The sequence below is a fragment of the Dermacentor silvarum genome, chromosome 1 (assembly GCF_013339745.2).
Source record: "Dermacentor silvarum isolate Dsil-2018 chromosome 1, BIME_Dsil_1.4, whole genome shotgun sequence".
NCBI lineage: Eukaryota > Metazoa > Arthropoda > Arachnida > Ixodida > Ixodidae > Dermacentor > Dermacentor silvarum.
In genome coordinates, this window is record NC_051154.1 from 380,058,077 (window position 1) to 380,080,460 (window position 22,384).

At 48.2% G+C, this 22,384-nt stretch overlaps 1 protein-coding gene across 1 annotated transcript in view; it reads right to left on the reverse strand.

Annotated features, from left to right (window-relative positions):
* LOC119445925 (laminin subunit gamma-1-like) overlaps positions 1 to 22,384 on the reverse strand; it is a 472,050-nt gene that overhangs the window by 278,349 nt on the left and 171,317 nt on the right. Inside the window, 15 exon segments of the mRNA XM_049663167.1 lie at positions 3,849 to 3,996; positions 5,475 to 5,735; positions 5,737 to 5,782; positions 6,267 to 6,458; positions 7,138 to 7,275; positions 8,297 to 8,590; positions 10,608 to 10,720; positions 12,474 to 12,603; positions 14,466 to 14,531; positions 14,534 to 14,650; positions 16,234 to 16,326; positions 16,329 to 16,460; positions 17,045 to 17,344; positions 18,497 to 18,617; positions 19,539 to 19,791. Coding sequence (XP_049519124.1) covers positions 3,849 to 3,996; positions 5,475 to 5,735; positions 5,737 to 5,782; positions 6,267 to 6,458; positions 7,138 to 7,275; positions 8,297 to 8,590; positions 10,608 to 10,720; positions 12,474 to 12,603; positions 14,466 to 14,531; positions 14,534 to 14,650; positions 16,234 to 16,326; positions 16,329 to 16,460; positions 17,045 to 17,344; positions 18,497 to 18,617; positions 19,539 to 19,791 — 2,404 coding nt within the window.

Sequence of the window (22,384 nt, forward strand, 5' to 3'; positions counted from 1 at the left end):
CGTCTAAATCTCGCGCGCGAACAAAAGAAAAGCAGGGAGGAAGCGCGCCTTCTTCCGTTGCGCACGAGGCACCGGCGAGGGGGGAGGGATAGCCAAGGTCGATCCACATAGGTCGCGAAGCTTCGGGCGAAAAGCGGTTCAGAACCAATTGTCACCGACATCAGCAAGGGTGGTTGTGGGAGCAGCGATTGAAGCGCGACTATGTTTGAAGCGAATAAACGCTGGGAAAGAAAAAAGCGCTTTTTTTTAAAGCGAGACGCATTTGTATTCATTCAACGAAAATAAAATTCCTAATCCATTTTATATACGCATGGAGACAAACAGATACACCTTATTTTACTTGATCATTACAATAAATACCTTTTTTCAGCGCCCACCGTGAGAGCGCTCATTGATACCGGCGGGCGTTGACGCCGCTATCGCCTGCAATGCAATGCAGCTCTTGGAGTGCGTGGAATGGCACGCTCGTAAAGTTCACCTGTTACAGTACGCCCCCTCACATGCTGTGTTGTTTTGCATGTCGACGTTTGTCTGAATTAAGTTACGCGGGTAGTTTTATTGTTTCTTAACCTGTGCAGTCAAAAGTAGTGAGTTGCTACCGTCAGATACTTGTTTACTTCAGTTGTTTTCGTGCGACAGCGCTGGCCGACGGGTTTGGCATCCGACGAAAGGACGTGTACTCTACGCAATCTACGCCCAAAGCGTTCGTCGGCCTCCAAAGAAAGCATGTTCTGTGCAGCGATGCGATTTCGACACCGTACGGCTGACCTTTTCCTGCAACGCTTTCCGCGCTGAAAGCTCGGAATGCCCATCAAGTCGAATGGCGGGGAATTTGAATATACAGCTGTAATGGCAGGCCTCCGAAAACAAATTTCGCGCCTATGAGAACAAAATGACGTCACTTCTGTTTTTAGCGGATGTGACGTCAAATTATTTTATTGCGATAGCAATTATATGGACACTTCAACCGGATTTCTGCCGTCGGCGTCGCCGTCGCCGTGAGGTTCCGTATAGATAAAATCTTCGCCGCGCGCCGTATGCCCGAGCGGAAGCGTGCGGGGACGCGCGCTATCACGGAGAGCGAACGCACTCAATCTCCCACGAGCAAACAAGGAAGCGGGAAGCCAGCGCCGGAGGAGGGGGGGGGGGGGGGGGGGGGGGGCACTTCTCTGCCAACAACCGCGCTCGTCGCTCGCCCGCACCGTCTCTTATCTCCACACGGCTCTGACCTTTATGCACTGTGCATTCGCCGCTCAGTTTCTGTTGAAGCGATAGACCGCACGTATCTTCGCCCGCTGCAGCGTATGGGCTTGCTGCCAGCGTTTTGACAGTCGTTGTCTGCAGTCATTCAGTGTGATCTATTCATGCTTTGTGCGCGCTCACACCACGCTTGTTCATTCAGTTAGTAATAGTCGGGCCACATTTTCCAACGCACGCTACACATGCAATGCTGCCCGGATCGGCAGTGCAGCGCTACAGGTGTGTCCCTTCGCACGCGCTGCCCACGGGAAGCGCTTCATCAGCACCACCGTTTCACACGCGCCTTCTCGTGGTCATCGAGTCTCTCTTCATGTCGGTCTAATTACGCCGCAGCACACACCTGCTTACTTAATCAGCTCATGTTTACTACAATTCATATTGCTACCAAGGTCGCTCACCTTACTTCGTATGACATTGCTGTGTTGCTATCGCATTCATTGCTTCGCCCTTAGGGCGAAACTGTGACATTTTTTTTGTTACGGTCCCGTGAAAACGTATCAGCGGGTTCTACCGTATTGTGTGCAGAATATAGTCGCCAAAAGCGGTCGCATCACAATAAGTTTATGAGAGGCGGGAACAAACAAACAAGCAAACTACAAATATCCGCTGCTTCAGCACAGTAGACAACGTGTGAAAATTTTCTTCTGAATAGCGCGCTGAAAGAATTTACATACGTATATAATGCTACAGTGGTGTGAACCTGCTATTTTATTCTATAAAAGAGAAGTGCAATTTAAACGGTCGTGGTTTGGAAAACGTTTCGCGGATTCCACGGCACAGATTCGATGACCAATGTGAATTTAGCGTCTGTTAGTTCATGGGGCTTTAAATTTAAGGCATCCCTGTCTAACTTGCAAGAACTATTATAGACCGAATCTTTGAATTCGAGGCTATGAGCCCTGGCTTGACGGGAATTCAGCTTTTTTTTTCGCAAATACCATGTCCCGTTAACTTTTGTGGCCGACTGTACTTGTATTCATCAGCGACATTTCAAGTCGCGATAGAGTAGCTTGTTGGGCTGGTTAGTAATAACGGATTGGTTAAACGGCATGAGAAGACGCGATCACAAGGAAAGACGAAACACACGTTGACTTGCATCTTGGCGTTCATTCTCACGTAGGTCGCTTCCCTTTTCGAGCATTTAGCGGCATTCCGGGTTCGCAAAACGCAGGCGCGCTCGGTCTACATTATGTTTCCTTCTTCGAAATTAAGCCGCTCGGTTGAAACTTGAAAGTCAACGTTGTGTGTGCTTCGTCTTTTTCTCATTGTGTCTTTATGGCGTCTAATTATGCATTTCAGCTCGGCAATATAATCGTTTTGACCCGAGTGGTATAACATCGCTCTGCGTGCAGTATTGTACTTCAACAATGATGATGCAAGCCAAGTATGTATGTCGTACTTGCAACGGGCCTCAAACACTATCCATGCTGTACAACGAAAATCAGTAACCGGAATTTCGAACACGAGAATCGATACCCTTGTCTTCGAATTCGCGCTCACTGATGTTCTAGCCCAAGAACGAGTAATAATAAGTGGCAGCCACGTGTATCGTATTTTAGGCATGTTCTGGGCGTGGCGTCGCCCGGCGTTGCAGCGTCTATTTAACAGCTCGTCATAACGAAGTTGTCGTGGCAACCGATGTGTACAACACAGTGTACCAGCTTATATAGATGTTTCGGTTGTCACTACTTCTCGGTAATCGCGCATGGTCGACGCGGCAACACCAGGAAACACCACGCCGAAGAGGTCAGGAAATGAGTTGCATGCTTGTCTGACTACAGGCCGCGCTCTTCATGCCCGAGTACAGCTCCCTAAAGAGATTCCCACAAAAGCTGGCTTCTCCACAATTAGAGGCCTTCTGTGGAAAAGCCCGCTTTGATTGCTTCGTTGGATATCAGCATGTTGAAATCATCCACGCGTGCGTAACCAGGAACGTTCTACGACCACGCTAGTTGCGGTTGTAAATAAAGTAAAGGCATCACAACGGCACCATGTGTCTCATTCCTATGCCGAACTGATCGCAACATGCAATTACCAAGGGTATCTAAAGTATCGCGACGCGGGATGTACAGTACGCCGAGTGATGAACACCGGTGATAGCGAAGTAGTCATGTGACACACGGGTCACTGAAGTAGAGGTGAAATCACACGTGCAAAGACGCCCTACGTATCGTGCGTAACACTACTTGGCCGACTATAGGGCATGAAACCTAGAATTTTTTTTTCCTGCTGCAAAATTTGCGGACTAAAGGTGACAGAATGAGCATACACAGGATTGCGGTAGCACAGCACAGAGTACTCAACGTACTGACGTCGCAAGTCGCACAGCATACGTCGCGGCATGAGGGCTTACACTTCAGCCCAGGTCAAGTTATTGCTAAGAGGCAAGTGAATACAACGAAGAGTAAAGACGCAACTTTCACTCTGCGTCGCGTCACTGAACATCTTTTTAACCATCTGTCTGACCAGCCCATGACGCCTCGATACATTACAGAACTGGCAAACCGTTCTCCTTGGTCAAGTGATGAGGCAAAACAAACAAGCAAAGAATGAAGGGTGCCTATGAGGCACAAGTGCGTTATTATATCGTCCCGGTACCTGTTCTTGAGAAGGTATATCTCGCTCTCTGTCTTGTCTTGCGTGCTGAGCGCGCCTTCGGCGATGGCCCGGGCCTCCATGGAAGTGTTGAGAGCATCCGCAGCCAAGTTTGCGATCTCCTGGGCGTCACTTTCGTGTCTGAAAGTGGGACAAGCAAAATGAGCACGCACATTGTGTTACGTGCGACAGAGTCGATCTTGCCGCACAAAGCTCGAACGATTAATTTCCAGGCTATTTCGAGACGTACCCGTGCCGGAATCGCTTATTGATTAGATAGCCAAGGTGATGGGCTTAATAAAGCTACAAGTATAGAAAAGAGGGAGCCTCGATTCAGTGCTAGCATTTGTAGAAGTGGTGCATCTTTGTGGGTCCGGCAAAGATGAGTCCTTAAAACGTTTGCACTCGATGGAAGCTGCACATACGTTATGTTCTAGCTCACCACTGGTGACTGTGTACTGCTAAGGTACTAAGGTCAGCGAACCAAGGTCAGAGAGTTTCATTCATGACGCGATTAACATGAGGCACTAGCAAACTAAACCATAGGCAAAAACTTAAACAACTGGTACCGTCCTCGTTGCTGTGAGAGCGGTCGCGGTTCTCGGCCACCGCGCGAGACTTGCACCCATTGCGCGGTCATTGTGGGGCTTTGGTTGGACAGACGCTGCTCCCATAATCTGTCTCCCGTTACAACCGCTGGAATCGGCGCAAAGCTACAGGCTAGGTAGGTAGGTTAGGTAGTTTGCTAGGTAGTCAGTATACCTCGACTATATTCTCTCGCAGCCAACGCTGCTCTAAATGATCTCACGTTCGAGTCGCGGTAGCACACAAATAACCCGGCCTTCAGAAAAGCCGGCACTTCAGCTACGCCACCCGGAGGAGCAGTCACGCGGTGGACAGTAATTTAGTAAAGACTTAAGGTTAAATGCGTCATGTGAACGTTTTCCTTCAAGTTTAAGCACTGCAATCTTGGGGGACAAGTGCTTGTTTTTATTCAACCTTTTGCTATCTTTCGTCGATTTGGTGCACGGTGAAAAGATAACTCTTAACTTTGGCGCCAATTCGCTCTTATGAAAAAACACTGAACATTCGCAAGTGCATAAGCGAAAAAGGAGCCAAAAAGAAGCGCAGCGTATCGCAGCAAGATTGAGGGGGGGTTTTTTAGTTATTTGCATTCATTATCTGATGCGCTTTAATTTTTTCTCAAGATGGTCAAAGATGGTTACGTGTGAATGGTTGGGGGCGTTTTCACGTGGCCGTCGCCCTCTTCGCATTCAGAGCGCACGCAATGGCGAGGAGAAATGAAACGTTTTCATGGTCGACCCAAGCACTCCCGCATATATTTTTTAAGGTACACATGCAAGCTAGTTGGTGACTTATCAGAGAGAAGAAACAGCGCATAGACGTTCCGTGTTATTGAGCTGTTGCATCTCCTTTATGCTATTTCTTTGACACGATGTTTAGCTTAATGCTGTTTCGCCGACGGAAAAAAAAGTGCGCTGTTTCGAATGGCAAATCCAGAATCGTCCATTTGAAGCCACACCGCTAGGTCCAACGACCACGCACGAAAAGAATCAGTTTCCACTGTGTACAAAGTCCTTCTATCCCATGCCACCCACCGGTCAGCCAGCTGGCGAGCGTCGCGCGCGATCTGCGACATCATCTCCGACTGCTGGCCGTAGCGGTCGGAGCGCTCGAGCGCCCGCTTGAGCGCGTTCTGCGCCTCATCCTCGAGGTACTTCTGCGCCTGCATCAGCGTGGACTTGATGCGCTCGACGACCGCCTCGGCGCTGGTCATGTTGCGCTCGGCGCCCTCCACGATGTCCTCGGCCAGCGCGATCTCGAGGCCAATCTTGCCGGCGATGTCCTGCACCTTCTTTGCGCCGCAGGAGCTCGTCCAGTCGCTCGGCCAGGCTCTCGCCAGTGCCTGACGCGTCACGTGGGGGAGAGACAGTGAGGCCAGATTAAACGAGCATTCCTACCGGTGAGTTTTCAATCGGTCTAGACCTATGCTAGAATTATGGACAGAAATCAACCCGCGCTATACGTTAACGGCACTGACTTCGAAGTAAAAGTAATCTGTCACGGTTCTGTCCTATCATATTAATGATCGACAGGTGGTCTCGTCACCTTGGAAAGTTGTCAATGGATGCAATTTCGACTTCAGTGTGGTTGCGAAATCGGCAAAGAATAACACTGCAAGGAGTCGGTGGCTACTATGTTTTCCTGCTCGAAAGTTGCTGGGAGTTTAGAAGCATTAGCGATGTTGCAGCATGCACTGGAATGAATGAATATTATTTTATTCGATAAGCCTAAAACCCCCTAAAACTCGACGACATGGAGCATAGCTGGCTATTCCTCATTCTTTTGCAGAAGCGAAGCACTCAGCGCTCATCGTTGCTTCGACTAACCCGATGCCTGCTTGGCGTCCTTCCACAGGCCGTTCACGATGGTCATCACTTGCTCGAGCTTCTCCTCGAAGTCGACGCTCTTGACGATCTGCGGGTTCTTCTCGATGTTGTCCAGCAGGCGCGCCAGCTCGGCCACCTTGTCCCGGTGCTCGTTCACGGCGTCTTGAACCAGGTTGTAGCACGTCGGACAGTCTGCGTGCGCGGTGCCAAGAAAAAAAAAACGCTGGCTCGCACCTCATTTTTAAGGAAACAAGTGACGGTCACTCGGCGTCGGCCATGCAGGACTGTCAAATAATAGGGAAATTGATGCATGATAACCTGTATACCCTGAACCGTGGCACACAGAGGCGTCGAAAGCGCTTGGTGGTGGAAATAGCTTGAAGAGGAAAGCACCACCCCCGCTTTGAATGCCACGGGTCGAGAGTGTATCACACCTATTTATACCTTCCGGTTCTTGTTATTGAGATTAGGGTGTGCAACCTCAGTAATCGGAGTTTCTCTAGGGCAGAAATTTTGACCGCCCAGAGCGTGAAACGAGCGATGAACGTAGATGAGACATACAGCGTTGTGCATGTCTCTTCTTTCTTTCGTCGCCTCGTTTTCCGCGCTTTTATTGGACGATCGTTCAGTTTCGCCCGCCATCCGGCAGGCTACTTTGAATACGCAAACAAATGTCTATACTATAAGTAAAGTTTGTGTTCCGTATACTCGCTCGTTTTCTCGCGCATGTGTCCCTTATGGCTTCGTCAGGTTTTGAAGTCTTCAGCCGAGAGGCGGCTCCGTAAAAGACTCGAGACAGTGACGTCACTGGGAAAAGACACGGCAAAGGCACGGCGCAGCAAAGGCGCAGCAAAGGCACGGTGAGACCCACCGACGCATCCGGCCTCCTTGTTGTACTTGTTCTCCTTGCAGCGCTCGCAGCGGCGACCTTCCACGTTTGGTCGACACTCACACTGGCCGTCAGGGGCGCACTGCAGCGACACCGAGCCCTGGCTGTCGCAGTCGCACGCTGCCGGGGTGACACGAGAGGACACACAGTTAGAGAAATTTGCAATCAAAACGAAGCAAGTTGTGCAGGCTTCTCCCAGCACACGACTTTTAAGCATAGGAAAGCCTATACTCGCATACGCGTACATTTAACAAGGGGCGTTCCTAGGACGTCGAAGGGTGCAGGTTGGCGTTGCTGAATGCCGAAATTTCGCTGCTTCTTTTTTGTTAAACATGTCAAGGACGTACGTTAGCAGACAGTACCAAAAATGAAGACACCTCCGCACCTAACCCGAAGTGAAATGACTTTCTTCCCCATAAAGTTTACGGGAGACAAAAAATGATGCTGGGCTTCTCGGAAAAATTCGCCCGCAGGCCAACTTGACTAGCCCTCTTAAGTTTTGACCTTCAAAGTTTTCGATACGTAGTGGTTCACAGGTCTTTATCGTACGTTCCTGGCACTTGGACTGTCACCAGCGGTTGGATTAGTGAAGTTTAGTCAATGTAATCGAATGAAAATTAACATCGTGTTGCGATTGCGATCACGTACACAGACGCTTATGCTTGCGCTCACAGCAGAAAAAAAAAACGAAGAATTTGCTCAAGATACAATGATGTTCTTTGGGATGAGAGAGAAAGAAATAATAAGGCAAATGCGAGGTAAAGAAATATAACTGAGCGCAGAAAAGTGGTTCAACCAAAGACACGCTAGAAGCGTATAATTATTGACAAACTGCATTATCCCTTTTCTGATTGCATGGTTCGCTATCTTATTATAGTTTTTTTTTCGAGCTGATCGACGAGTACAGTTTAATGGCGCGAGGGCCACGTATGGCCATTTTCCGAGCTATCGAAGAATAAGCCAATCCCCACCCGCATATAGTTTAAAAACAAATGAGTGAATTGACAGCGTTGTATTCTTACGTTTATCCAGAGGGAATGGCTCCTTGCAGCTTTTCGTATAGGCGTGGAGACAACATCTATAGAGTCGCACGTCTTATAGCGACGAGTTGGAAGTGTCGCCCGGGGCGACATGTACTTACGCACGCAGCCGTCAGGCGAGAAGCCGTAGTGGTACGGCAGGCACTGGTCGCACTGTTTTCCGGTGACGCCGGGCCGGCAATGGCAGTGTCCCGTGCGCTGGTCGCAGGTGCGGTTGTACGAGCCGATCAGGTTGCAGTTGCAGGCCTCGCAGCCGTCGCCGCTCTGCAGGTTCCAGTAGCCCTCGCGGCACTGGCCACACTGGCGGCCCGCCACGTTCGCCTTGCAGGCGCACTGGCCCGAGCGCGGGTCGCACTCGGAGCCCTCCATCGAGCCCAGCCGGTGGCAGTCGCACGCTGCAAGATTTCATCGCGTTTCTCACTCGTGCCGTCGCGCTTCTTTCCTTCTCCACCTCTTTGTGCCCTTTACCTATCCTCTCTCTTAATTATGTCAATTTTGTTTTACAGCCTGCAAACTGTAGCACACGACACCAGTGACACGCCTCAAAAGAATACATGCGTGCGTGCATAGTTCCATCAATAGAAAGAACGAAAAAAAAAGCGCTAGCCTGGATAACCCCTGGAGCGAAGCCAGATTCAATGATTTACTTCGTTTTGCAGACGATAGCCGGTTTGTTGGAAGCATATACGCGTTGCGTAATTAATAAAGGGCTGCTACCATAATGGTATAAGCACGTCGTTCTAAGAAAATGAATATTTCGTAAAAATAAAGATACAACAACCGTGACCGAAATCTCGGTATTCTTCAAGCTGTGATTGGCTCACAACCGCTTTCTTTTTCTTCTACGAGCCGCTAGGCGAAAACAAGACGCTTATACTGAGTGCAACAGGTCCGCCCGATCAAACACACATACAAGGTTACTGGATGAGAATAACAGGGTGTTTCAGCGAACACCTTCAAAAATTTTGAAGGTTGCCTGTGGCCGATAGCACAACTCTAGTTCATGAGCTGGTCTACTCGAAGAGGCGCGGACATTACTTGCACAAAAATTGAAACGCATAATCGACTTATTAACAAATGTTTACCAATGAAGTTTTTAACTAATTCCCTTATGGCCCTATATTGCAATTTACAAATTCTAGCCGTGGAGATCGTAGGCGGATCTACTTGGAACGAATTGTCAAGGTGACACCAGTTTCGAGATACTAACTCCCGAACTTTGCGGAGAAATGTATTGGCGTTGCAGTTACTTTTGTCCTTCAATGCATAAAACGACGTTTTGTTAAGCAAGTAACTAGAACGCCAATACATTTCTCCGCAAAGTTCGGGAGTTAGTATCTCGAAACTGGTGTCACCCTGACAATTCGTTCCAAGTGGATCCGCCTTGCGAACTCTACGGCTAGAATTTGTAAATTGCAATATGGGCCATAATTAAGGTAATTAGTCAAAAACTTCATTGGTAAACATTTGTTAATAAGTCAATTATGCATTTCAATTTTTTGTGCAAGTAATGTCCGCGCCTCTTCGAGTAGACCAGCTCATGAACTAGAGTTGTGCTATCTGCCACAGGCAACCTTTAACCATTTTTGAAGGTGTTCGCTGAAACACCTTGTATTTACCGAACACACCGTACATAAAAGCGCCAGGCATACATCAAAGTTCGGGCAGGACTGCTGGCTCGTACGCGCTCAAATTTCACATAGAGGTACGATTTCGCGGTGGATTAATTTTAACACTACGTTTAGGTGCATTACTTGCCTATTTAGTGTGGTCTGGATCAGAAGTATACGCGTCGCCGGTGGCGAAACCAGACAAAGTCAGTATAGCATTTCACGGCAACTTAATATGTCACTTTAACAGCCGGAACAAGACGCGCGTCGTTTTTCGCCCATAGCGTATGGTTTCTCCGCAGCAAAGACCAGATATGGTGCGACTATTCCGTTCCCGCAAATTCTGAACTTTACGTCTGACATCGCCGTAGGCGGCGCGTACTTCCGATTTATTCTACACAGAACTGGTAAATTCTTCTCACGAACGTGTTACTGAAATGACTCCACCGCGAAATGAAACTATACTGCGGGAAATTTGAGCGAGAACATTCCATCCGTTTCGACCGAAGAGATATATACTTATTGCTCTAATTAGGCACACGTTCCTTATACCACAGCGTTTGCGTAAACAGCCGAACCCGGATATATCCAACCTGAAGGAACACTAGAAAGTTCGATATATAGGTAATTCAACATATGAAATAAAAATTTCATACAGAAATTTTCAAGGGGATTTTACTGCTGTTCATTATACACAATAATTCGTTATATGCGGGTTCGATATATCCGGGTTCGACTGTAGACCCTTTTGAGGGTAGGGTATATATTGAGAACCCGCCGCCGGTCAGGATGATACACTCACGCTTGCAGTCTCCCTTGGGCACGGACAGCGCGTCTCCGAAGTGTCCGGGCAGGCAGCGCTCACAATTGAAGCCGGTGGTGTTGTAGACGCACTTCAGGCACTCGCCAGTCGTTCTGCCGAGGGGGGGGCAGAAAGGTCACGTGTACTCGTAGCGGGTATATGCGGTAACTAAGCTTCCCGCTAAAACTAATTCGCATAAGAATAATGAACGAGTACTATACAAACAAACACTGCATGATGCTATACTATCAAAATTACGCTAGATTTCCACCGATTAGAAAACAGTTTTATCAGAAGAGCACGCAAACACAAGTCTGGCATAAAAACAGCGTCCCGAAAAGATCGAGGGCTCAATTTCTGCTACCCAAAGAAAAGAAAAAGACAGAGAGAGAGAGATAGAAAGAGATTGAGAGAAGAGCCGTTGAAGTTGCAACAAACACACACAACGAGAGACACTGTCTAATATTAAGCTTTTAAACACTGTATTTTAGTGGTTTCATTCAACGTGTAGTGTGCAACCAAACGCGTGAAAAGGGTACCTGAGTGCGCAAATATAAACAGGACAGTGGAACGTATTACTGAGTTACCGCAACAAAAAAAAAATGCTAATGCATGTGCCGCACATTAGGATCTGGTGAACACGCGCTAGCCCTGAAAAGAAGCGCATTCTGCTCGAGTGTTGTTGATTTGTCGCATTCGTGGCACGAAGGGGGCCCGGCAATGCTTAAACCCGACAATATGAAGGATTTCGTCACATGCGTGCCTTTCAGGAGACAGTGAATTCAGCCACGCAGATCACAAAAAAAATAACACTTATTAAAGGCACCACCACATACATTAGTTGGTTATTATCTTTCGGCACTGTTAGCTCTCAACAGCTCATATGCGTTCAGCAGCTACAGAGTTATAGAATTAAAGCACACGCTCACACTACAGCCCGTCGGCGAGCCAGCGGATAAGCTCCAGGTAGCGGCAGACTTGTCATCTGTTCCAGCTATATAAGAGCGTCGCTAAATGTACCTCCACAGATGTTCGAACAACGTTCGTGGTAGAAATAACACAGAAAACATTGTGATTAGGGCTGGTCTACAAATCGAGAGACCTTCCGATTATTCGATTTAAGCGTTTATCGCGAGGAATTTCTTTTTTCAACGCGGATAATCGGTTAGCTCACGTGACCAACATCGGGCAAGCGCCGGCATTGACGCTCCCGCTTCTCTTGGTGAACACCCATTAGCGCCAACTGCGCCCACATATGCGTTCTGTAATGGCTGCAAAGTCTGTCTAAATGTGTAGCTTTTATTGTGTGTAATAGAAATAAAATAGCGCACACGTGTCCAGTACACGTGTGAGCTAGAATGTCCACTTACGCGGAGTGCCGTTCGAGTATAAAGGAAACTGTCGATTAAAATACAGCGCGGCTCTGTTGTTCAAAGTGTGTGCATAGTGAGAACTCGTCGGCTTTCATTTTCCCCCCGCTTATGTATGTAAATCCACAAATCCGATTAATTGAATAATTAGTCAATTAGATATACCGGTTAATCGGGTTAGCATTTTTATTCGGCGATAGTTGTGATGCGAATGCCCTGGCATGTGTATACATTGTGTGCTCGGAAAACTTTTCACTCGTCTCCGCACTTCAGTGTGACGGTGTCAGTCTTAGGCTAAGCCCGCGCTGATTCAATCAAGCTACAGTGACACGCAGGTTTTCTACCATGGAGTATACGGAGAAGGTCCAACACTCGGATTTGAAGATGCGCTTCATTTGTTGAGGTCCGCGCCTTTCTTTTCCGATGAACACTAAGCCGCACGGCATGTGACTTTAAAGCCGCTAGTCGAAAGGAGATGCAAAGGAATCTCGCTCACGTGTTGCAGTTGGCCACAGCGTTGGGGTCGATGTTGTCGTTGCACTCGCACTTCTTGCAGGGAACCTTGGACCCGAAGTTTCCTTGTGGGTCACCGTAGTGTCCGTCGAAGCACAGGTCGCACCTCCGCCCTGTACGCGATGACCATCGCGCTCGATGAATCTCTTGGTGCACTTTTTGATCCAGCCTAATACATCCCCACGTGACAGAAGTTCTGTTCCCCGCGGGCGTGTTTGATAATAGCGCACAGATTATCGCTTGCGAATGACGCAAGGGTTTGCGTGTCTCTGCCAAAATAAATCTGAGAATTTAGGAGTCCGTCAATCGCCGAGATATACGTACAACCTGCGTTACGCAAGTTGAAGCGTTATATAACCATAACGAAGTACAATTACTTAGTCTCGCTTTCCTTGTGCTCTGTGCAAGAGCTGATATGCACGTGACGCGAATGACATGGTAGCAATTAAGCAGAAGGTCACTTTCGTCTACAGTGACCAGCCTAAATGGAGTGCGGTGCTCAGATCTGACTGCGCGGAGATTAGCAGGTGCAAAATGTTCAGCAATTAATGTGCACTTGCATCACAGGCACGTTCAAGTGGGACAGCTCCGTGGGTCACCCTTTCCGTGAGGTCAGGCATTAGTGTTGATCGACCTCACGACTTCAATTCACACGTTTAAAGAGCTAAGCGAGACAGAGACAGACACACACTATCCCCCGTGTCTGTCTATTTCTGCCTGCCTATTTCTTCTTCAGCGCCCGCAAATATGTTGTACCAGCAGCACCTAGCCTCAATTCGTGTAATACTTTTCAGTAAAGCATTTTTGTTTACTACAAACGAAGGCTTTCTTGCTTCTAAGATAGAATGAGAAAACCTTAACTACGCGGATATACTTCTATGTTCCTTTTAGTGTTGCAGACGCTTCGACTATACCACCTCAAGAAATAAAATTGTACAATCTACCACAGCCGATTTTTAAAATAGGTAACATAAGAAAATACATTGTATAAATGATATAAAGGTATTCCTCAGACAATGCATCAGGTACTTTTCTAAATTCTAAAAACAAAAAAGAAAGACTTACTTTGCCACCCGGTTACGTTGTGTTTTTTAGTTGCAGCATTTGACTTGGATGAAGTTGCAAATGTTTTCTTACACTCAAACATACACCGTTTCCGTGAGCATTTGAGCGACCACAGAAACATGCCTCACAGAATTCACTGAGATGACTTTCGGTTATATTGGCGTTATAGAGTGAGATCCCTATTAATCAGAAATACCAAGCCTCCGCAACATTTAATTTGCAGCAGAAGACGATACCCCACACACCATAGTTAATGGGACTATTATGCTTGGAAGCGATCTACGATAACGGTTCACTTTTTTTTTGTCACACTTTCGTCAGCGAGACCAAGGCGGTGTATATATATAAAGAATATATTAAAATATATTAGCCAAATATTTTCAAAGCTTTCCGCAAGCAGGCCTGACATTAAAGCATCAGTTCGGCAATTTAGAGCATTTATTTAAATGAGAAGGTGGAATATTATTGGAGTCTCCTTTGGAGGACCCGCTGAAAGAGTCTTCATGGTCCATTTGTGTTGGAAGGAGCTATATACTCTGATGACTCTGGCATGATGAATGTTATGTATTTCAAGCTTGCTGGACAGATTCAGGCAAAATCGCCACACTACGAAATAGGCGACGCGAATCATTTGCTCGTTCTAAAGTGAACTATGACTGGAGTTTTATTCAGGACACGTAGTGTAGCCCGTTTCTACTTCTCCTTAATGTAATGCTGGAATCATGAACTGCAGTTTATGGTATACCACTAATTGCAAAACGTCAGTACTGTTATCAAGCCCGCATTGGTAAGTTTGATCTCGCTGACGCGATAAACGGGGCTCCACGAAAAGTAGAGAGAGACAGAGAAAAGAGAGAAGCCGCAGCCCGCCCAGAGAGCAGAGGCAGGAGTGTTAAGCGGCGCCACCCACCGGAATATCCCTGCGGGCACTCGAGGCAGACGACGCTCTCGTCGGGCAGGACGGCGCAGGCGCCTGGTCGGGGCACGGGCACGGCTGGCAGTCGTCCGGGGTGCCCGCCAGCGCGTTGCCGTAGTAGCGCGGCGCGCAACGCTCGCAAAACTCGCCCGCCGTGTTATGCTGGCAGATGCAGTGCCCTACACCCGCGCAAGCCAGGGGGTTAGCAACCACCACCACCAGATCGTTAGGGCAAAGCACCCGCGCGATCAGTTCTATATAGGAAAGGAAAGCAACAACTCGGGACCGGAGCGCAGCTGTTTGCCGTCTGCCCTGTTTTGCCATCATGCTCAAGTATAGGCTACAGCTGCTGTCTTGAATGTGGGCCAATCAGCGAGCAGATGCAAATATTCGAGCGCGTGCTGCAGAACGAAAATTTGAGGGAGGGCTTTTCATCTTAGGCACGCGGGCAAGGTACACGTCACGAATGTGACAGGACTTGAAAACTAGATTTTTGTAGGATCCTTAATACGTCACGAGATTTTTGCATCGAACTCAGTGAAGCACGACCTACTTTTTTGTCTTTACGTAAATGATACTCAAGGAATAATTTAGACGCGCCGCAGATAAGTTGCCGAGGTTGGTTGTCCAGTCGAATAGCAGTAACCAGTGCTCTGACACCAAGGAGCTCGGTTTCCTTTCCTGATAGTATTCGAAGACCGTTTGCACGAATTAGTTCGCCAGACGGTACTCTTGTTTTGGCAGCCTCCTGAGCGTATATAGGTTTAACGATTATCGCGCGACTGACAGCGCCAGGTCAGGAACGGCAAGTGCACGTTGGCTGTGCATCGTCCAGCAACTCTATTCATGTTTCACTTTGGAAACTCAGTTGTTGCCAAAATAAAGTACCGTACGACGGCAATTAGCATAAATACCGTTAGTCATGTTGAGCGTGTGACGAAGCCACGTGAGAGCATAATTAGAGTTTTAGTTAGCGTTGTCTGCATACAAACCAGAAAAGCCGACCTGATTCAATTGAATCAATTATGACACAACCTTAAATGCCGCTTGTTTAGGCCAACTACCCTAATGTTAGCGAAGAAAAATGCATTGGCGCATAATCTGATGCGAAGATCGACAAATTTCGTGTCAGTTGATTAACTAACCTTTTTTCTATATTTTGAAGCCGCTTTCTTTTTTATTCCAAGCACGATATTTGCAGTCATAGTTATGCTACACTTGGCACGCCAACAGTGGTCGAACAAGGAATGCAGCTGAAGCCGACATTTCGACACGGAGGTTTGTCTTCATCGTCAGCCCTAACAAAGACATGTCCCCTAATCGAAACGTTGTGACTCAAGATCTTGTTCTATCCCTGTCAATCATTTCAAGTCTACAACTTCCTGTGAGCGCCTGTTTTGTTGGAATGCATGGCACATCGTGCCTTATTAACCTTATATGAGACAACGATACGAAAATTGTGACGTCGCACCGACATCACCATCGCGTTGTTGGGCGCCACATTCAAAACAGAGAAGTTTGGCCCTCAATTTACTCAGCTAATAATCTACCTTTTACGTCAAGACAAGCGCAAGCACATCTTTGAAGGAATGCCATTTGCCTGTCTAAACTGGTTGAGCATTTCTCTTTATAGTATTCTTTTAACAAGAAGTTTATATGAATTACTTCGAAATAAAAGGCAAGTGCGCGGGACTCGACCAAAAAAACTCCGTGATCCGCGCGTCTGCGGCGCACGAAATTGTTGCATGCAAGACAGGCTGACCGGTGTCCGGTTCGCAGATGAGCGCGTGGCCGTTGCAGTTGCAGGGCACACAGCGCGAGAACTTCCCGCCGCGCGGCGGGTCGTGCCGGAACCGGGCGCGCACGACTCGCAGAACTGGCCCACGTATCCCTCGGGGCAGTTGCACATCTCGACCCAGGTGGCGGCCTCGGTGCCGTAGGCGGAACGCTGCGCAGACTGGAGCTGGATGTTGTCGATGAAGCCCGTGCCTGCGAGGCGCAAGAGACGTTGTGAGGGCGGCCAGGGACGTTTTCGCCGCGGTGTAGAAGTCTACATCTACACTGAAAGGGATGACGGGTAGAAATAATTCGTCATTTAGAAGGCCAGATGATGACGTGATCCTAATAGCACCGATACTGCATAAGATGCTATAGTAAAAAAATTAAATTAGCACCTGCGACGACTTGCAAAAACTGCACTGAAAAATGTTCAAAGCACTTTCCTTTACCGAAGCACTACCAGGTAACAGCTGACAGCTGTTCTTGTGAACAAAAAATGAAAATAAAAAAATAAAGCGTACGCCATGATGAATCTCATTTGCATGTTCGTGCAGCTGGACATTAAGCCCATCGGCGAGAGAGCTATTTGTTAATGTTTTACTGCGAGGGTATCGTTGAAACCAGCAGTTTCACTGGGGAGCTGTAAATCGCTCTGTTTCTATTAACCAGAACCAGGTCCCCGTCGTCGATTTTAGGCTGTCTCTATGGTCGCATGACACGCACTTTCCGCGAACTCTCCTCCTCCTCCGAGTAAGTTCTGCGGGGATGTGTTCAGGGTCATAGAGCAGACGCACCTCGTGGTACGTAGGTGGCCCTTATCCGGATGGCGGTCAGGTTCGAGAGGATGCTGATGAACTCCCGCGAGCTTAGCGTCGGGTTCCAGCCGTACCGCGGGTCCTCGTGCAGGCGGAACCGGTACTCCAGGTTGCGTATGGACGGCAGCCCGTTGCCTTGGCCGAAGATGTGCTGCGACACGCTGCCGTGGGCCCCTTCCAGTACGATGTCCTCCACCGACGACTGCGGGCCCTCCTCGCCGATGCGCAGAAGTGAACGTCGGTTCTGTGTACGAGGCGCGCTGGTCGCCGAGTACCGGTCTGCGGTGCCGAAAAGAGATTAGGGATAGTGGGCATGATTGTGAGCATGATCTGAAATGATCAGATTGTTAAATCTGATATATTTTTTAACGCCTACGCTGTGGTTGCCAGAAGCCGTGACAAATGGGTTAGATTAGTAATGAGGCAAAAAGAATCATTGAGGCAGGTGATAGGTGCGTGAGTGTTGCATCAATCTCACTATCGCGCAAAGAACTGCTTTACCTGAACGCGACTGCGCACTGATGAACTGTGATAGCGCTACTTATATAATAGTGGCGTGTTTATCTGATTAAACAGTGTTGGAAGTGGCGCCCTGTGTGCCTTTTCTCTCTTTGTCCGTCGTCGTATTCGCGCCTTGCATTTCAGAACCCGCAAACGAGAAACACGCGCTTTGGTAAGGGCGTCTATCGCTTCGTGCAGGCCAATCAATTGTTTCGCGGAAAACAAAAAAAAAAAAACACGTTAGAATGTACAAGAGCGGTCTAAATCATGCACAAGAATGTTTATGGGGAGATAGTAGCTTGCTTTGCGGAAACCTACAGGACGTTTGCACACGTTGTCATCGGAGAAAGCGAACAGTATTGGCACTATGCTAAATAAAGTCCGCGATAGTAGTAATACAACGTACACTAACACTCGCCACTTCCATGTATGAGCTAGTACGCTATAGAGTGAATATTTGAGTCATTTAAAATCGCTCTGCAAGAACAGCGGCCGAATCAGAGACGAAAATGACGGGAAGCTCGCCGCCTGTGCGTTTAATTCCATCAGGCTCCTGATTTCCCGCCGCAAAAACACGGACTGTGACGTACCCCTAACTGCGGGAGTAAAACCTTGGACTTAATGAGAAATGCAGAAAGTGAAACTGCGTCGTAAGTGATTGACAAGTACTTTCATGTTGTCCTGCATCGCCGCACGACACACTGGTAGTTTTACATTAATACAAAGAGAAGAACAAGGCAAAGAATCGACACCCTATTAGTATACGTTCCTTCGCGCTCTTCCAAAGCGTACTCGCGTTTCAGTTTTTTTTTTTTTTTTTTTGGCAAAACCGCGTTGCAAGGAAACTTGGAGAACGGTCGGTTCCCATGTCGGGAAGCCGACGCCAAATGCCATGCACGAAAGCATGCAATGACGACAGAGTCGCTCCACATGGTGCGAGGAAGTAGACGGCTTCTTTTCCGGGTGCCACCACAGCCAAGTGGTGGGCGGCGTACTCGTGGGGGTGTTAACGCTGCGCCCATGAATGGTCCGCCGCCTTCCAATGCCTTGTCTGCGTGGTCAAGGGTGTGTGAGTACAAAATGTTGGTTGCAGACGGCATTGAAAATACATCATTCATCAGCCTATATTTATGTCACTTCAGGACGAGGCCTCTCCTGCGATCTCCAATTACCCTGGTAGAATACCCGGCTTCAAATCTGAAGGTCGTAAGTTCGAATCCTACTAGAGTCCACCACATTTCAGGCATGGAGTGGTGCCTGATACCGGCAAGAAAAAATATATCGCTGAGAGCTAGTGGGCTATACTAGTCAGGTGCAACCAATCTAGGAAGGCCCACTAAGTTTCATCAAAGTCCCTCCCTCACCAGAACAGGAATTGGCCGGCCTGGTGCAGTATTCGGCCACTACCTCCCTCATGACTCCGAAATACATATATACCCCGACTAAATGCGCTGTCCAGTCATGCATCATTCTAGTAGCGCACTTTTGCTTGGACGACGGTGCGAGAAGTTTTGATGCTGGACCAAAGCTTAGGACAGCATTTTTTTTTTTCTCTCTTCTGAAAATCGCGCTCCGTATTTGTTCGAGAAGGCTCCGCGGCTGAAATTGTTGTTGTGCAGCGAAGCGGCCATGGATGGGCGCCAGATCTAAATACGTTGAGCAGACATGCAGTCAAGTAAACGGCGAGTTCAAGGTTGGCGGAGAATGACGCGTGCAGATGCACGTGTAGTGTAAGAATGCTGCATGGAGGCAAGTGGGCTTTGTGGGGTAAGGGAGAGCGAAGAATTATGCAGTGTGTATCGGATCGGTCACGTTTAAGAGAGTGGTGCAGCCTTTTGGTTTAAACGTGGCACCGCTCGCACCCGTTTACAGCAACCAGTGGTGTCTCATCTACGCGGGCCGCGCCAACTTGGTGGGTGTTTGTTGCACGCGGGTCCGCGTCCCTGTCGTTCGGGTCCAGAAGTTCGCACACGGACCCACCTCTGGCGAAGGTGCTGATCAGGCTGTACCGCGAGTAACCGGGCGCGCTCTGGCACAACGCCGAGTGGCCGAAGCAGAAGCAAGGGGTGCAGCCGAACTCGTTGTCGCGCTGCAGGTTGAAGAAGCCGGGTTTGCAGCGGTCGCACTGGCGTCCCTCCACGTTGGCCTTGCAGCGGCACACGCCCGAGTCGGGGTTGCACGAAGGCGGGCTGTCCACGCTGCCTGCCTGGCTGCAGCCGCACAGCCTGCGTGTGCCACACAGTGGTGTCAACGGGGGCTGGCATGAGGCGCGCGAAACTTCACAGGCCGCTCGCATAGAGCGCGACAGTGCACCGAAAGGCTACAAACTGGTGCGTAAAACTTTGTATTTTCCCGTTTCTTTTTTTTTCGCCTCTGCTGCCAGCATATATTTCAGGGCCGCTATCTTGTGCGCGTTCGAAAAGCCGACGTTCGGTTTCGCCTCATGCGACTGGCCTAGAATGGCCAAGGCCCCGATATCGGCGCGGCCTGGACAATCGCGTGAGACGAAAACCGAACGTTGGATTTTCGAACGCGTACAAGATAGCGGCCCAGTTCTATGTACAGTCGGGAGCAAAAGTCAAGAGGCCACTGCATCAGAAAAAAAGAGAGAGATAGAGAGAGAGAGAGAGAGAATATACAGGGTGTTTCTGCGAACACTTCCAAAAATTCTTAAAGGTTACCTGTGGAAGATAGCACAATTTTCGTTCATGAGCTGGTCTACTCGAAGAGGCGGACATACTTGCACAAAAATTGAAAAGCATTATCGAATCATTAACAATAATTCACCAACTAGGTTTTTAACTAATTACCTGATGGCCCATATTGCAATTTACAAATGTAGCCGTGGAGTTCGCAAGGCGGATCCACTTGGAAAGAATTCTCGGGATGACACCAGCTTCGAGATATAATTATCGAACTTTGCGGAGAAATGCTTGGCGTTCCAGTTAGTATCTTAACAAAACATCGCTTATGCATTCAAGCACAAAATTAACTGGAACGCCGATGCATTCCTCCGCAAAGTTCGGGGGTTAATATCTCGAAACTGATGTCATCCCGAGAATTAATTCCAAGTGGATCCGCTTGCTAACTCCACGACTACAATTTGTAAATTGCAATAAGGGCCATCAGGTGATTAGTTAAAACGTAATTATGAATTTTTGTTGATTGTGGATTATGCATTTCAATTTCTTGTGCAAGTAATGACCGCCTCTTCGAGTAGACCAGCTCAATAACTAGAATTTGGCTATCTGCCACAGACAACCTTAAATAATTTTGAAAGTGTTCGCGGGAACACATGTATATTGCAACAGACCGTGACTTGCTCCGCACAAACGTTTACTAATGGCTCCTCGAAGAGGCATGACGTGTGTCTAGTGAACCCCCATAACAGTTTGTAATCATGTCGACGCGGTTTATATCATGGATCCGGGACCAGGATTGACGTAACGCTAGATTATTTCTCTCGTATTTACCGCTAAATCGCCACTGAGTTTGTGACTCGCCGTTGCGCATTGCTCATCGGGAACCTCTTCTCCACACGGTGTTGTAAAAGTTTAACCGCTAACGCGACCGTCCTGGAAGTGGCGCATTCGATTTTTTGTTTTTTCTCGACTGTCTTTCTGTAATATTATCACAGATTTGCCGAGTGTGTTGAAATTCTGCTCGTGCCTGCTCATCGTCGCCACAGTAGATCGCTGTCCCCACTACACGACCCCTCGCGAAGCTTAGCCTAACCAAACGATCCAATGCTCGATGAAGTGCGGATTTTTGAGTGGCTCTCTTGCTAAATTATTGTAGCACAGGCAGAATGACACGGATATACAGTATATATCTATGGAAGGCATATGAGAGAGCACGCATAGCGATTTGTGTTGCCTGATGTGCCTTATATACACGCCGCGTCTTTATGCCATGCACTACGACAAATTAGAAGATCCTTCGCTCACTTCGTCGTGCGAAGATGCCACTGGTCGCGGCACCTTTTCTTTGCTTTCACTCAGAATGTTGAAGAACGCAAGTAATTTGTACGACCCCTTTATTTCAAGGTTCTCGTAAACAGTCGCATTAATGTAAAAGCAAGGCCTTCCCTTATTTACATTTTACTTGGAAGGAAGGATGCAGGCGTAGCCAGAAGGTATGAATTGTTATTGGCCAAAAACGTGACGAACTTCGCAGTTTCCTCGCGCCGCATGCTGCCTCACTCACCTGCAGCCTTGTCAGAGAAATCGTAGAAGTTTGGAGCGCAACGGTCACAACGGTGCCCTTCGACGCCCGGCTTGCAAGGACACTGGCCCTTGCTGTTGCACTGGAGCATCCGGGAGCCTGCATGAAGCAACGGGAACAACTGTAACAAGGAACCGACGAGGAATGAAGGGCAGGAAAATGAAGCGACCACGGCGCACAGCCCTGCAATTCCATTTGCGGCGAAGGTATACTAAGGAAACAGCGTAAAAAGTGCTGCAGTTGCCAATGCCAAAAATGGGACAAGGCGAGTAATTCTCTGAAAGCTGGTGGGAAGCACGTTTGACAAGTGACCGAGAATAATCAGGGGAATAGAATTCGGGCTCAATTTATTGCTAGGGACAACCACACGAAGCCAACAGACATTGAAGCCAAGGAAAGCATAGTTCCCCAATACTTTCCTTGCCCATTTGGTCGTTACGAACGTTTTAACTATAGCTAACATGAAAGAGCGGCGAGTGAATCCCCAAGAAAGGTTAAAAGAACGGGTCTACATGCTGACGCTGACAGAGACGGAGTCAGCGTGTAGAATGATGCAAACTCCGCGTGAGCTGTAGCTAATCGCCATTCGCTTGC